This window comes from Xiphophorus hellerii, chromosome 18 (assembly GCF_003331165.1).
Source record: "Xiphophorus hellerii strain 12219 chromosome 18, Xiphophorus_hellerii-4.1, whole genome shotgun sequence".
NCBI classification, from domain to species: Eukaryota; Metazoa; Chordata; class Actinopteri; order Cyprinodontiformes; family Poeciliidae; genus Xiphophorus; species Xiphophorus hellerii.
Window position 1 is genome coordinate 3972008 of NC_045689.1, and position 12141 is coordinate 3984148.

Below are 12141 nucleotides of genomic sequence, written 5' to 3' on the forward strand. Positions count from 1 at the left end.
GGCGTGGCAAGTCCAGCTGCCTTGGATTTGCCACGTATTCCCAGAGCTGGAGAGAGACCCGGCAGTGTGCTTATATCATGGCGATGCGAAATGGTGTGTGTGTGTGTGCGTGTGTGTGTGTAGGACAATGTCACCTTGACTGCAATGAACAGGAGGCATCACTGAGGAGCATCTGTAGAGCTGATCACCGACCAGACACAGACAGAGAAGAGCTGGGGGTATTTCTGAGTGTTTGCGTGTGTGTGTGTGTGTGTGTGTGTGTGTGTGTGTGTGTGTGTGTGTGTGAGAGAGAAAGCGAGAGGGAATATGTGAAATGTGTGTGTGTGAGAGAGAGAGGAAGGAAGAGAGGGAGAAACTCTGAGGCGGGTGTTGCTCTCTCAGAGCTCACAGCGCCGGAGGATCCCTCTGCAGAGCGACGCAGCGATGTCAGCGGCGGCGCACACAGGTGGGTCATACGGCAACCGGAAGCAGAGGGAGGGGGGAGAACAGGTGATGCACGAAACCCATCCGGACAATCAAAACCACATCATTCATTTCCACGTCTTCGTGTTTCTGCATGGCGCTGCTTTTAGTTTAGTTTTTTTTTTTGCACCCTGACATTATATATGGGTCAACAAACACAAACTTTCTCCTTTTTCCGTCTTTATTCATCATAAAAAATTTAGTTTTATTTTTCAACTTGAACAAACTTCAAAACTTTTACAAAAGCCTAAAGTCTCTCCTGTAAGTTTGTCTGAAGTTCCTCTGAGCCTGACCTCCTGTGATCGCGTTTTTTTTTTTGTTTTTTTTTTGGCGCGTTTCGGTTCCAAACACTCAACCTCTCCGTCACGTGACCACGTGACCTCTGACTCCTCCAGCCCCCCCAGTCCCTCCCACCTCCCGACAGGACGGATATATCGCTGCTCTGATATTTTCATCGGAGAAACGAGGCTTCAGCCAATCACCTGGAGGCGTCGCTCTGTTCTCCTCGGGATGCGTTCACGTGTCGTCGGAATTCAGAAACTTGATAACAGAAGCACAAATTTCTATCTATCGATCTATCTATCTATCTGTCTATCTATCTATCTATCATACGATTTAAAAAGTATTTTTAGTTTATTTTTTAACTTATTTACTTGTTCTTGTTTCCTATTTGCATAAAATATTACATCAGAAGCTGCGTTTCCATTAGAAATGTGCACAAACCTTTTCAATATTCTGCTAAAGTCAAAGAACAAAAACACAATTTTGCCATTTTGGTTTTTCCATTAAATAAGAAACACAATTAAAGTCTCACCTGAATACGTTTGTTCAGGTTGTTAAAAAAACGTGCAGCCTCATCATCCTCCTTCCACTTCCTGTCGTCTTTTTCGGCATTCCCGCTAGTAGCAACATCCGGTTGTTGACTCGCTAGCAAGCTTTTTCCTCCTTGTCTCTGACTAGTCAGCAGTTTTCCTCATGATTGTGTAACTCATAATAACGTAAAAAGTATTTTAATACTAATTATTTTATTGGTCTTTAATTAGTATAAAAACTTTCCTTTATAGAAAGAAAAAAAATATTTGATAGAAAATTGCTTCATGATCCTGTAAAAGCAGCAGCTATCCTTGTTTTTGTTTTGTACCACACGTTTTCCTTCCACTCAACTTCCCCCTTCTATTTCTATAGAAGTATAAAAAGTATACTTTCTATTAAAAATAGAAAGTATACTTTTTACTGTCATAGAAAATATAAAGACTTTCTAAAAGGAAGGACAGCAACTTTCTTTTATAGAAAGAAAAATCGTTTGTAGGATTGTTTCATAAGATCTGCAGTTGGTTTTGTTTTGTACCACACTTTTTCCTTCCACTCAATTTTCCTCTTCCATTTGTAAACAATCTACAAACAGTTTTTAAATGGCCTCTTCTGACTTGCCAACCTTTCCCTGACATGTTAGCAGGTTTCCCCATGATTTTATAACTAATAAGAAAATATTTTAATATTATTTTTATTGGTCTTTTGAAAGTTTTTATTCTTTACTTTCATAAATCTAAAATTGTTCTTTTATATAAGGAAACGAAGCCATCTTTTATAGGATTGTTTCATGATCCTCTAAAAGTGGCAGTCATCTTGTTGTTTTTCATAACATACTTTTTCCTTCCACTCAACTTTCCAGTTCGATTTGGAAACAATAGTCTTCAAACAACTAAATTGTTTAATGACATTTTCTGACTTTCCATCTTGTCGCTGACAAGTCAGCAGGTTTCCCCATGACTGTGTGACTCATAGGGACATAAAAAAGATATTTTAATATTAATTGTTTTTATTGTTCTTAAGAAAGGTTTTACAGTGTTATAAGAATAGCATCTTTCTTTTATAAAAAAAAGAAAGTAAAAAACTCTCATGGGCTTGTTTCATAATCCTATAAAAGCTGCAGTTATTTTTTTTCTACCACACGTTTTCCTTCCACTAAACTTTCCTCTTCCATTTGGAAACAATAGTCTATGGTAATCACCTTTTTCTTTTGTGCTGCCTTGTAAGTCAGCAGGTGATTTTCTTCTAATCGAGGTGTAATTAATGAATCAATTTCAACTTAAATTTCTGAAGTAAATAAACCTTTTCATGATCTTCTAACTAGTTATTTAAAAAGTCAATCTTTACCTAAACGCACCTGATGTTTTAAGCTTTAACCCGACTGATGGCGTGTTTCTTATCAAAAAGTGGGAGTTTTTAGAGGGGGTGGGATTCGGGATTTCCGAGCCGCCGTGAACGCATCATCAGGCCCAGTGTCGTCAGCCGCTTCCCTGCGCCTCCTCCAGCAGCCAGTCAGAGGAGGGATGCTCTGAACGCGAGACTGCAGCATCTTCACCGAGTCAGCCGAACCGCACGCCTCTTTCTCCGCGTCTTCCTGCAGCTCCGGACCCGCGCCGCCCGCCGACACCCCGGGGTGTCTTCATCCGCGCCTCCTGGAGCCAGGACCGGACAACCGCACTGAGATTACGCTCGGATTTTCCTCCTTTGTTTTTTCATATTACCATAACAACCCCGATTGTTTTTCTTTTTTGTTTGTTTGTTTTGTTTCTTCCTTTGTTTTTCTTGTTTTCTTCATTGTTCGCGGAGGAGCGCCACCGTCCGGAATGACACACATATCCTAGCCCGCATATCTGAAGGTTCTTGGAAGAGAAAGTATTTTTTATTATTATTATTTTTATTGTTATAATTTTCCCGCAGGAAGCGGATCCGGTGGATTTTTGTTTCCATCTTTCCGTCGCTGCGCAGCATCTCTCAACCTGCGCCGTCCGTAAGAAAAAGGCGTATTTCCCCCATTCTTAAAGCGACCTCGCTTTCTCCCAGGACTCATCTGCACGGCTGCGCTGCGTAAAGACCAGCGGAGAAAGGGAGGAAGAAGAAAAAAAACAAAAAACACACACACACCACATACACACACACACACACACACCACACGCACGGACGGGGGATTTAAGCGCAGACGCAGCTTAAGCATCCAAGAGCGAGCTCGAAAATGATGGCCGGCGGAGCTGTGCAGCAAAACGGCATTTTCTCAAGTCCCCACCATCACAGTCAGCAGCCGCACATGGAGTCCGACCCCCCGGATTCGCGTAAAAGACCCCTGGAGACCCCGACGGAGGCCAGCAGCACCAAGCGCACAAACACGGGAGGTAAGAGCAGAGATGGGGATGCTGGCTGGACGGGAGAGCCGCGGCTGAACCGAAACGCAGGTTGATTCTAAGAAATGGATAAAAACTTAGCGGGAGGGGGAAAAAACGCTATAAATTGAGAGGAGTTGTTTTTACCCGCGCCCTCATGAGCGGCGATCATTTCCCATCAGCAGTAAAATAATCACGGGTCGCCGCTTGTGATGGGAAGGAAACAATGAAGCGCGCAGGGATTTGGAGGGAAGCCTTCGTCTTTCTCCTCCTTCCTTCCTCCCTGCGCACGATTCAGCCTCTATTTTTATTTATCTTTTTTGTCATATTACATAAATGATCGCGTTTGGAGAAATCCGGCCGCCATGCTGGATGCGATGTGAAGGATGTAAACAAGTGAAAGCCAGCGGGCAGGCAGCCCGGTCAGGGTCTCATCCCGTCGCGGATGACCTTGTGCTAATCTCCCGCATCAGCCTCCATCGCCGCGCCGTTTGCGCGGTTACACAAGCGGCTTGACGGGAGCCGCAGGCCTGCGAAAAACAAGCGGAGCCCGGTTCAGACTGCGACACTCCGGGCTCTGCTGTCGCTCAGACTGCGGGAGTGCTTGTGTTTTTTTGTTATTTTTTATTTTTCGGCTGCCGTTTTTAACATTCAGATGATGTTTCTTCATTATCCTCCAAGCTAGATGATCACCACATTTGGTTTTTGTTTACATGCTGTCATGCGCCGAGCATCCCCATCACCATCAGTAGCATAAACTGGCCATGCACCCCCACCTACCCGCTCCATCAATGCACTTTGAATAGACTCCTCCATTCAGCGCACAGGTGGAAGTGTTCCTTTAAATATGCTGACCAATATGAAGGACAGTTAAAGGGACAGTCATACTTTTCAAAATAAAAAAATGCGCAGATTCTTTAAAATGTCCTGCAGGTTCTCAGGTAGGATTTGTAATCCTAAACGCAACAAAGAATGAAGGAATAACAAGTTATTCTTCACTTTAGTCAGATTTTTTACAAATGCGTCAAAAGAATGTGAATAAAAAATACTGGAAGTTCTTGGTTCTTCTTTTGGTAAACAACATCTTACCTGTAGAAGATAACCATCTTGATGTCTTTATTTAATAGAAATCCAGATAAGTTGATCTGTGGGGCTAAAGCTAATGCTTTGACCAAATCGTATTTCTCCTGTTTTTAATTAACTCCACTGTTGGAAACGTTTTATAAATGTTTAGGCAATCATGATGTTCATATTGGGTAGAAACTCATGATTATTTTCATGTCAAACGTTAGTAGGAGGTTGTTTTATTACATTTGTCCTTTTCTGACTGGAATTTCCTTTATGTCTTCCGTTCTAAATCCTCGTTCCTCATGGGAAGAGAATTGGTGTGACACCTCCTCCAACTTACAGTTTTGTAATTAATTTTTGTAAACATTTCTCTGTAAAGGTTAAAAAAGTCTCAGGAGGATGAAACTTTGCTTTGTTTTTCGTTCCTCAGATTAGCCGTTAGCTTAGCGTTAGCCTCTAAACACCAACAGATCTGGATTATATAATATAATAAAATCTGCTGGAGGTAAGATATTAACTGCTGGCAGACTTCCCCAGTCCAACATAAAAACATGAGCCATCCCTTTATTATGCTAGCATAAATTTAAACTGTGAAAGGTACGCACAGTACCTGCTAAGCTAATTCAGACTTTATGTATTTTGTGCAGATTTCACAGGAAAGCACTTCAGATTACAATAAAAAACCGCCTGAGGATTCTGGGAGATTTACTGAATCTGTGCAAGACATTAAAAAGAAATGTTCCTGCAACATCTAAAATGATCATTTTTATGTTAATTCAAGAAGCAAGGCATGAAATTCAGACACCTCCAGTAAAAATACACTGCAAAAACACAAAGTCTTACCAAGTAAGTTTGGTCTAGTTTCTAGTGCAAATATCTCAGTACACTTAAAATAAGACTGACTTAAAAATTACTTTTCAGCAAGATATAGAGGTTTAATTTAAGTAAATAATTCCCTTTTATTGATGAAAAAGTACTTAATCCACTGTTATAAATAAAATAATTTCCCAATGGATAAAGAACATTTCATCAATATAAAGGAATTATTTACTAAAAACAAGCCTTCATATCTTGATAAAAAGTTACTTCTAAGCTAATTTGTCTTATTTCAAGTGTACTAAGATATTTGCACTCTAGAAACTAGATCAAAAATACCTGGTAAGGTTTTGTTTTTGCAGTGTAGCACATGTTTCATGATTATTATAGAAAAAAACATGAATGAAATGATCTTAGAAATACAGCAAACAGGTTAATTATTCTTACTGCTGCTAAAATATCACAACAAATTGATTATTACAGTAACACACAATAAATTATGTAGCATTTTTCTAAGTGAGCTAGCTAACGTAGCGTAATTTGTTGCTGTTCTCTTTTTTATAGTGTAACTCAAGAACAAAAACATGAAGTAAACATTTCCAAAAGGCTAAGTCTGATGTTTTTGCCTAATTTAACGGACTTTGAAATTGTGGGGAAGAACAGTAACCGACCTACAACCCCCCCACCGTCCGCCATCTTGGCTAACATCAGTCCACCTGAGGAGGGCTGAGCGTCAGGTTAGCCGGCGGTGTTTAACTGCAGATCGATGCAGCACTCAGAGCAGCAGGCTGCATGTAAAAACCCACAGCCGGGGCCCAGGGGACGCTTCGGCTGCCTGCGCAACACTCCGCCGGCGTGTGCATTTAGACAAATGAAAAGCTTGGGATGATGATGACTTTTACTCAGGCAGAGAGGACGCCTGCACCACAGCCAGACAACCACATGCTTAAGACTAGCAGCAAGCAGGAGGCGGAGCCTAAACCAGCAAAACACACAATTTTACCAAGGATTTTTGGTCCAGTTTCTAGTGAAAATACTTGAAATAAAACAAAAATAGCTTAAAATTTAATCAAACTGTTAATTGTTGACTAAAAACAAACTTATTTAACTTGCTGAGACGTTATTTTTAAGTCATTTTTGTGTAGCAGGACATTTGATGATGACTTTTACTGAGGCAGAAAGGACGCCTAAACCTCAGCCACATGTTTAAGGCTAGCAGGAGGCGGGGCTTAAATCGACAAAAACACACAATTTTACCAAGTATTTGTGGTCCAATTTCTAAGGGAAACATGTCAATTTACTCCAATTAAGATAAATCTAACTTAAAATTAACTTCTCAGGAAAATATATGAGTTTGTTAAGTCAATAATTTTTGCTTATAGATTAAAAAAAAGCAGAAATTTTTCCCTTTTTAAGTGAAAAAATCTGCAATTGGAACTATTATTCAAAATTTATCAACTTAAAACAAGCTTGTTTATTTTATAAATATCTTAGTACACTTGAACTAAGTCGAAATGACTAAAGGTTTATGTCAATAATTCTTAAATTCTAGTTCAACTGGCAGATTTTATCCTTTCAAAAAGGAAAAAGTTCTCGTTATAAGCTTTTTTAAAGATCTATATGCGATAATTATTGCCTTAAAACAAACTTTTGAGTCATTTTTGTCTTATTTCAAGTGTAAGACAAAATGCTTGGTAATATTTTGTGTTTCTTTCCTGTGTTGTACAAATGTTTTGTGCCTCATTTCACTGCAATCAGCCCAGATCAGGGCTTAATGTGACACAAAGTGAGCTTCTGGTTCTGATGGAATAGGTGACCCAGCGCTGGTTTTCCTGTCTCAGGCTGCAGATTTAAAGTTAGATGATTCTGGTTGTTTCTCTGAATGATTAGTTCACGCCACACACTCCCCACCCCTGTGCTTCCTCTCTCTGTAGTGGCCTTCCTGCAGCCCCTATTTGAATCTGAAGGCATTGTTTACCCTCAACAAGAAACTGAGACTCCTGGTAAGACAGACTTTGATTTTGATCTTCTACCTTCTTCTTTTCTTTTGTTGTTTTTAATAGTTTTTACTGCTAACCCTGCAACACGGCTAATGTTTCTGTTTTTCCTGAAGGCGAATTTCAAACAGAGTTCAAACAATTAGGATCTTTTAACAGAGACAATTAAACAGGACCTTCATTCTTTTCATTGCTCAGAGTAATGCATGGTGATATTGTTTATATTGTATGTTTTCAGTTCCATAACATCCATTGCCATGCTTTTTTTTAACGCAGATCCAGTGTTTGTTTTTGTTTCATGATGTTCAACATAACTGCACAGATGACTGCTGATGACCTTTGACCTCATGCTGGCCATATCATCTGCTGATGTGTTGTTGAAACGTTCATCTTCGGTTCACTTTGCGGTCGGGATGAATATAAAAGTCGCGTTTTGCGTTTTTAATTTGCAGAGGCAGAACTGAAACGCACACCGATCAGACTGAGACCGGCCAAAACCGATTTCTGGTTTTGCTCTAATACGTCTGATTGTGACCGACTATTTTAAGATGGAAATGTGCTGCAGGTTTTCTCAAAGGCGGAAAAGAAGATTATTATTTCTCTTCCCTTCATCTGATTTTTCTTAAACTAAAAAAAAAAAAAAGGATTGAAGTGCCTGGTGTATTTATGGATCACAAACTGTTAGGAATTCATACTTATGATATGTTTAATATTAACATTTTTAATTTGTTTTCCAATATTGTACTTGTATGTCAGTAGCGCAAAACTTTGTCCGTTAATGTAGAAAGAACACAATTTTGCTATTGTGGCGTTTCCTTTAAATAAGAAACACAATTAGAAATCCCACATGAATATGTTTCTTCATGCGATTTGTTAAAAACGACTTCCTGTTGTTGCCTTCTTCGTCGTTTCCGCCTGTAGTAACATCCGGCTGTTGATCATGTGACTCATGTGACGGGGAAAAAAGTGTTTCCGTTGCAGTTTAGCAAAATAAACCAATTTACATACTACCAAAAAAGAAATTTTTGGCGTGATTACATTAAGCGAGTTCATTTTCAAAATGTCAGAATACGCAGTTTAATTGGTGGATGGAAACGCAGCTTCTCATTGGAGCCAATCATGGGAAAATTGGTTGATTCTGATTGTTGGGGAATGAATCGGTACATCTTGATTGAGGTTTTCAAACTTTCTAGTTGCAAAAGGTAAAAATAAACAACAAAGTAAAGATTTCTCTAAAAGATTCAAGCAAGAAAATCCCAGAATATTCTGCAGGGACGGAATATTTCTGTTTATTTCATTCAATGCTTTTTTACAAAAGACGAAGGCTAATGAGAACAAAAGAATACATGTGTCAGGGTGGTTGAAGCTTGATTGAAAATATGCTTACCTGACAAAAAAAACTAATTTTTTTTTAAAAAGGCGGGTCAGCAGTGAGAGAGCAGAAACGACACGGGACCGCCCCAGCGCCCCATCCCATCAACCCCCCAGTTGCTCATAAATCCCAGTTGCTCACCAAAACAGAAAAAGCTGAGGCTGATCTTATAGACGGAAAAGATCAGTGAGCTCGCTCCACATCCCCCACCCCACTGTCAGCCGGCTAATCCGCCGACCCTCCGCCGCTCTTACGTGTTCCCCCCCCCCCCCCGCCCGGGCAGCAGGACGCAGCAGGCGCCCGGCACCCGTCCCCCACGCTATTAAAGGAATTCATCATGGAGCGATCAGACGTTTAATCAGCTCACCGTTAATATTTGATCCAGTTTCGCCTGTTGGAACTGAAGGAGCGACAACTTCACTGCAAAAACACAAAAACTGGCCAAGTATTTTCTACTGCAAATAGTGAAAAAAGACAAATTTAACTCATAAGAATCTTTTTAGCAATAAAAAGGAGTTTGTTTCAAGTAAATAATTCCTTAATATTGATGAAAAAGTTCTAGTTCCACTGGTAGAATATTCCACTGCGCCGTTACCTAGCAACCCCAGCCAAGCCCAATCCGTCACCAAGCAACCAATTTCTAGTTCTACTGGCAGATTATTTCACTAAACATAAATAAAATATGTTAACCTTTTTGAATTTTGCACATGAAAATGAACCAAAACTACTACTATAATTAATAAACCATATTTAACTAATAAAAAGTAGCAAAACTAACTGAATTATACCAACAAAAAATAAATCATAATGAGTAAAAATGAACTATAAAGAAAAACCCAAAACTATTATAACCCTGGTCAGGAAGTAGACAAGGAATTAAAAGTAAAAATGAAATATATTAATGAATGAAAAAGACTTGATAATTTGATGAGTTTATAATTTTCTGCACCAGTTCCAGTAAATACCCAAGAGAAGATGTTATTCTTTAAAACTCGTATTCAGTTATTGTTGAACAACCAACTGACTCTGGCATTTTCTCCCAACTTTTGCGGCTGTCATCTTGTGGACTAGCGTAGCGTAGCCGCTAGTAGCATAGCCACTGTCGGCAAATTCCTAATTTGCCGGCAGCTGATGTAAAAAAAATCAATTTCACATCAGTTCAAAAGGCTGAATAATAGAGTCATAAGCATGAAAACAAAGGATATTATATCTATAATTTCAATATGTTTTAGTTAGTTTTTATAAACGCACAATGTTCTAGTTAGTCATCGTTTCACCCATTAATTAGTTAACAAAAATGTTTTCTCAATTTCATTTTTGTTCCTTTGTTAGTTTTAGTTAACTGGAATAACCTCAGTCCTGACCTATTTCCCATCATGCTTAGGGCACGATCTCACCCAGAAGACACTAGAAAGCTAGCAGAAAGCATTAGCATTAGCCTTTTAGCTGCAGAACCTTACAGTTCCCGCCGGCAGTCCGGAGCTTTAAAACAAATGTAGGTTTTAGGTAGAAAAAACAGCTTGCATAAGCCTTTAAAAACTCTTATGTAACACAAAATGCTTCCTTTTTTTCATTTTAATTTCAGGAATTGAACATTTTATGTGACTGAATCCAAGTTTAACGTCTGAATTTTGAGGTTATTAAACTGATTAGGGATCAGGTTTTTGTACATATTCCCAGCCCTGCTCTTACTTTTTCTATTTAATTATTTCAGTCTGTACGTCTGCCCTCCGTCCTCTAAGATATAGTCCATTCATTTAGTAAATGGACGGGCTGGCTGTTGTTGGGAAGAAAGAGGCTGCGACCTTGAAACGCCCTTGCCAAGTGACAGACTGAAGGTTTCTGCATGTGTGAGTCTGTCGCTGTGTTTTATGTCCAACTACCTGCAAAAAGCAGAGCCCAGGTTTAATGAGAGAGATGAAGGGAGGCGTGGAAATGATGGATTAACAGCACACACACACACACACACACTCGATCGTGTTGAGTCCTGGCTGTATGACTTCGGGTCTTTGAAGATATTGATCTTAATTTTATTTCATTTTTTCCTGATGTTCTGCTCTCTCTTGCGCTGGTCTTTGGGTTTTTTAGGCAGCCATTTTCACATTGATCCAACTTTTTAACATGAAGTAAATATGTAATAATCAACATGATTAAGGCAATACAAGGCAACACATACACTGCAAAAACAAAATCTTTCCGAGTATTTTTGGTCCAAATATCTTAGTTCTCTTGAAAAGAGATCAAATTAACTTACAAGTAACTTTTTATCAAGACGTAGGAGTTTGTTTTGAATAAATAATCCATAGATATCAATGAAAAAGTAAAGTACTGCTTGTAACAAGACATTTTTCCCTTGTTATAAGTGAAATAATCTGCCAGTGGAACCGGAACTTGGTTGCTAGGTTACGGGTTGATCTTGGCTGGGGTTGCTAGGTAACGGCAGAGTGCACTACTCTACCAATGGAAGTATAACTTTTTCATAAATATTCAGGAGTTACTTAAAATAAGCCTATGCTTCTTGCTGAAAAGTTAATTGTAAGTTAATTTTGTCTTATTTCAAGTGTACTAAGATATTTGCACTTGGTAGGATTTTGGTTTTTTGCAGTGTATACAGATTCGTAGAAAGATATATGGTAATGTCTTCAGTCTGGTGTTTTGGTCTCAACTGGCTATTTCTTGTTTACAGAGACTTAATAATTAATTTTATTTATTGTTCCTGGGTTTTTTTTACAATTTGGATATTTGAAATGTCTTCCAGTTCCAGTGTTAAATATTCATTAAAATTTAAAGTTTATCACTCAAAAATGGTCTCAAAATGACAATATTATCGTTTATCGCAATAACTTCAGGGCCAATTTATTGTCTGGCTAAATTTGTCATGACAGGCTGGTGGTATTACCTGTGAATATGTGGTAATTACATGATAATTACATGTCTAGCAGTCGGATATATTGAATTAATTGTACAGTTTGGATCGTTCCGAGGCGTTTCTGTGAACACAAACGCTGCTTTTCCTCTGCGACACGCCTGTTTTCTTCACTCTCTCCTCTTCGTCCACGCTAATCACGCCCTTCCATCCTTTTGTCCGCCGTCGTTGCTGTCGACGATGCTCGCTCGGCAACCGTTTCCTAGGCCGATCGATGATAAAGCCACCATCGGCAGCAGCATCTTCTCCCTCTCCTCCGTTTTCTCCTCACCGTCTAGCTGTTTTTTAAGCCAATGCGTCAAATTGCAAAAAAAAAAACCCGAAGGGATTGAACAG

At 39.3% G+C, this 12141-nt stretch overlaps 1 protein-coding gene across 3 annotated transcripts in view; it reads left to right on the forward strand.

Annotated features, from left to right (window-relative positions):
• The first annotated feature begins 346 nt into the window (after positions 1–346).
• The window catches only part of nova2 (NOVA alternative splicing regulator 2), an 88418-nt gene continuing 76623 nt past the window's right edge, over positions 347–12141 (forward strand). Inside the window, exons 1-2 of one of the 3 annotated variants that reach the window (XM_032591062.1) lie at positions 347–445; positions 7445–7513. In XM_032591062.1, coding sequence (XP_032446953.1) covers positions 424–445; positions 7445–7513 — 91 coding nt within the window. In that variant the 5' untranslated portion in view covers positions 347–423. Of the gene's footprint in view, positions 446–2750; positions 3639–7444; positions 7514–12141 lie in introns of those variants that run through there. The other 2 variants (XM_032591059.1, XM_032591061.1) reach the window with 2 other exon arrangements.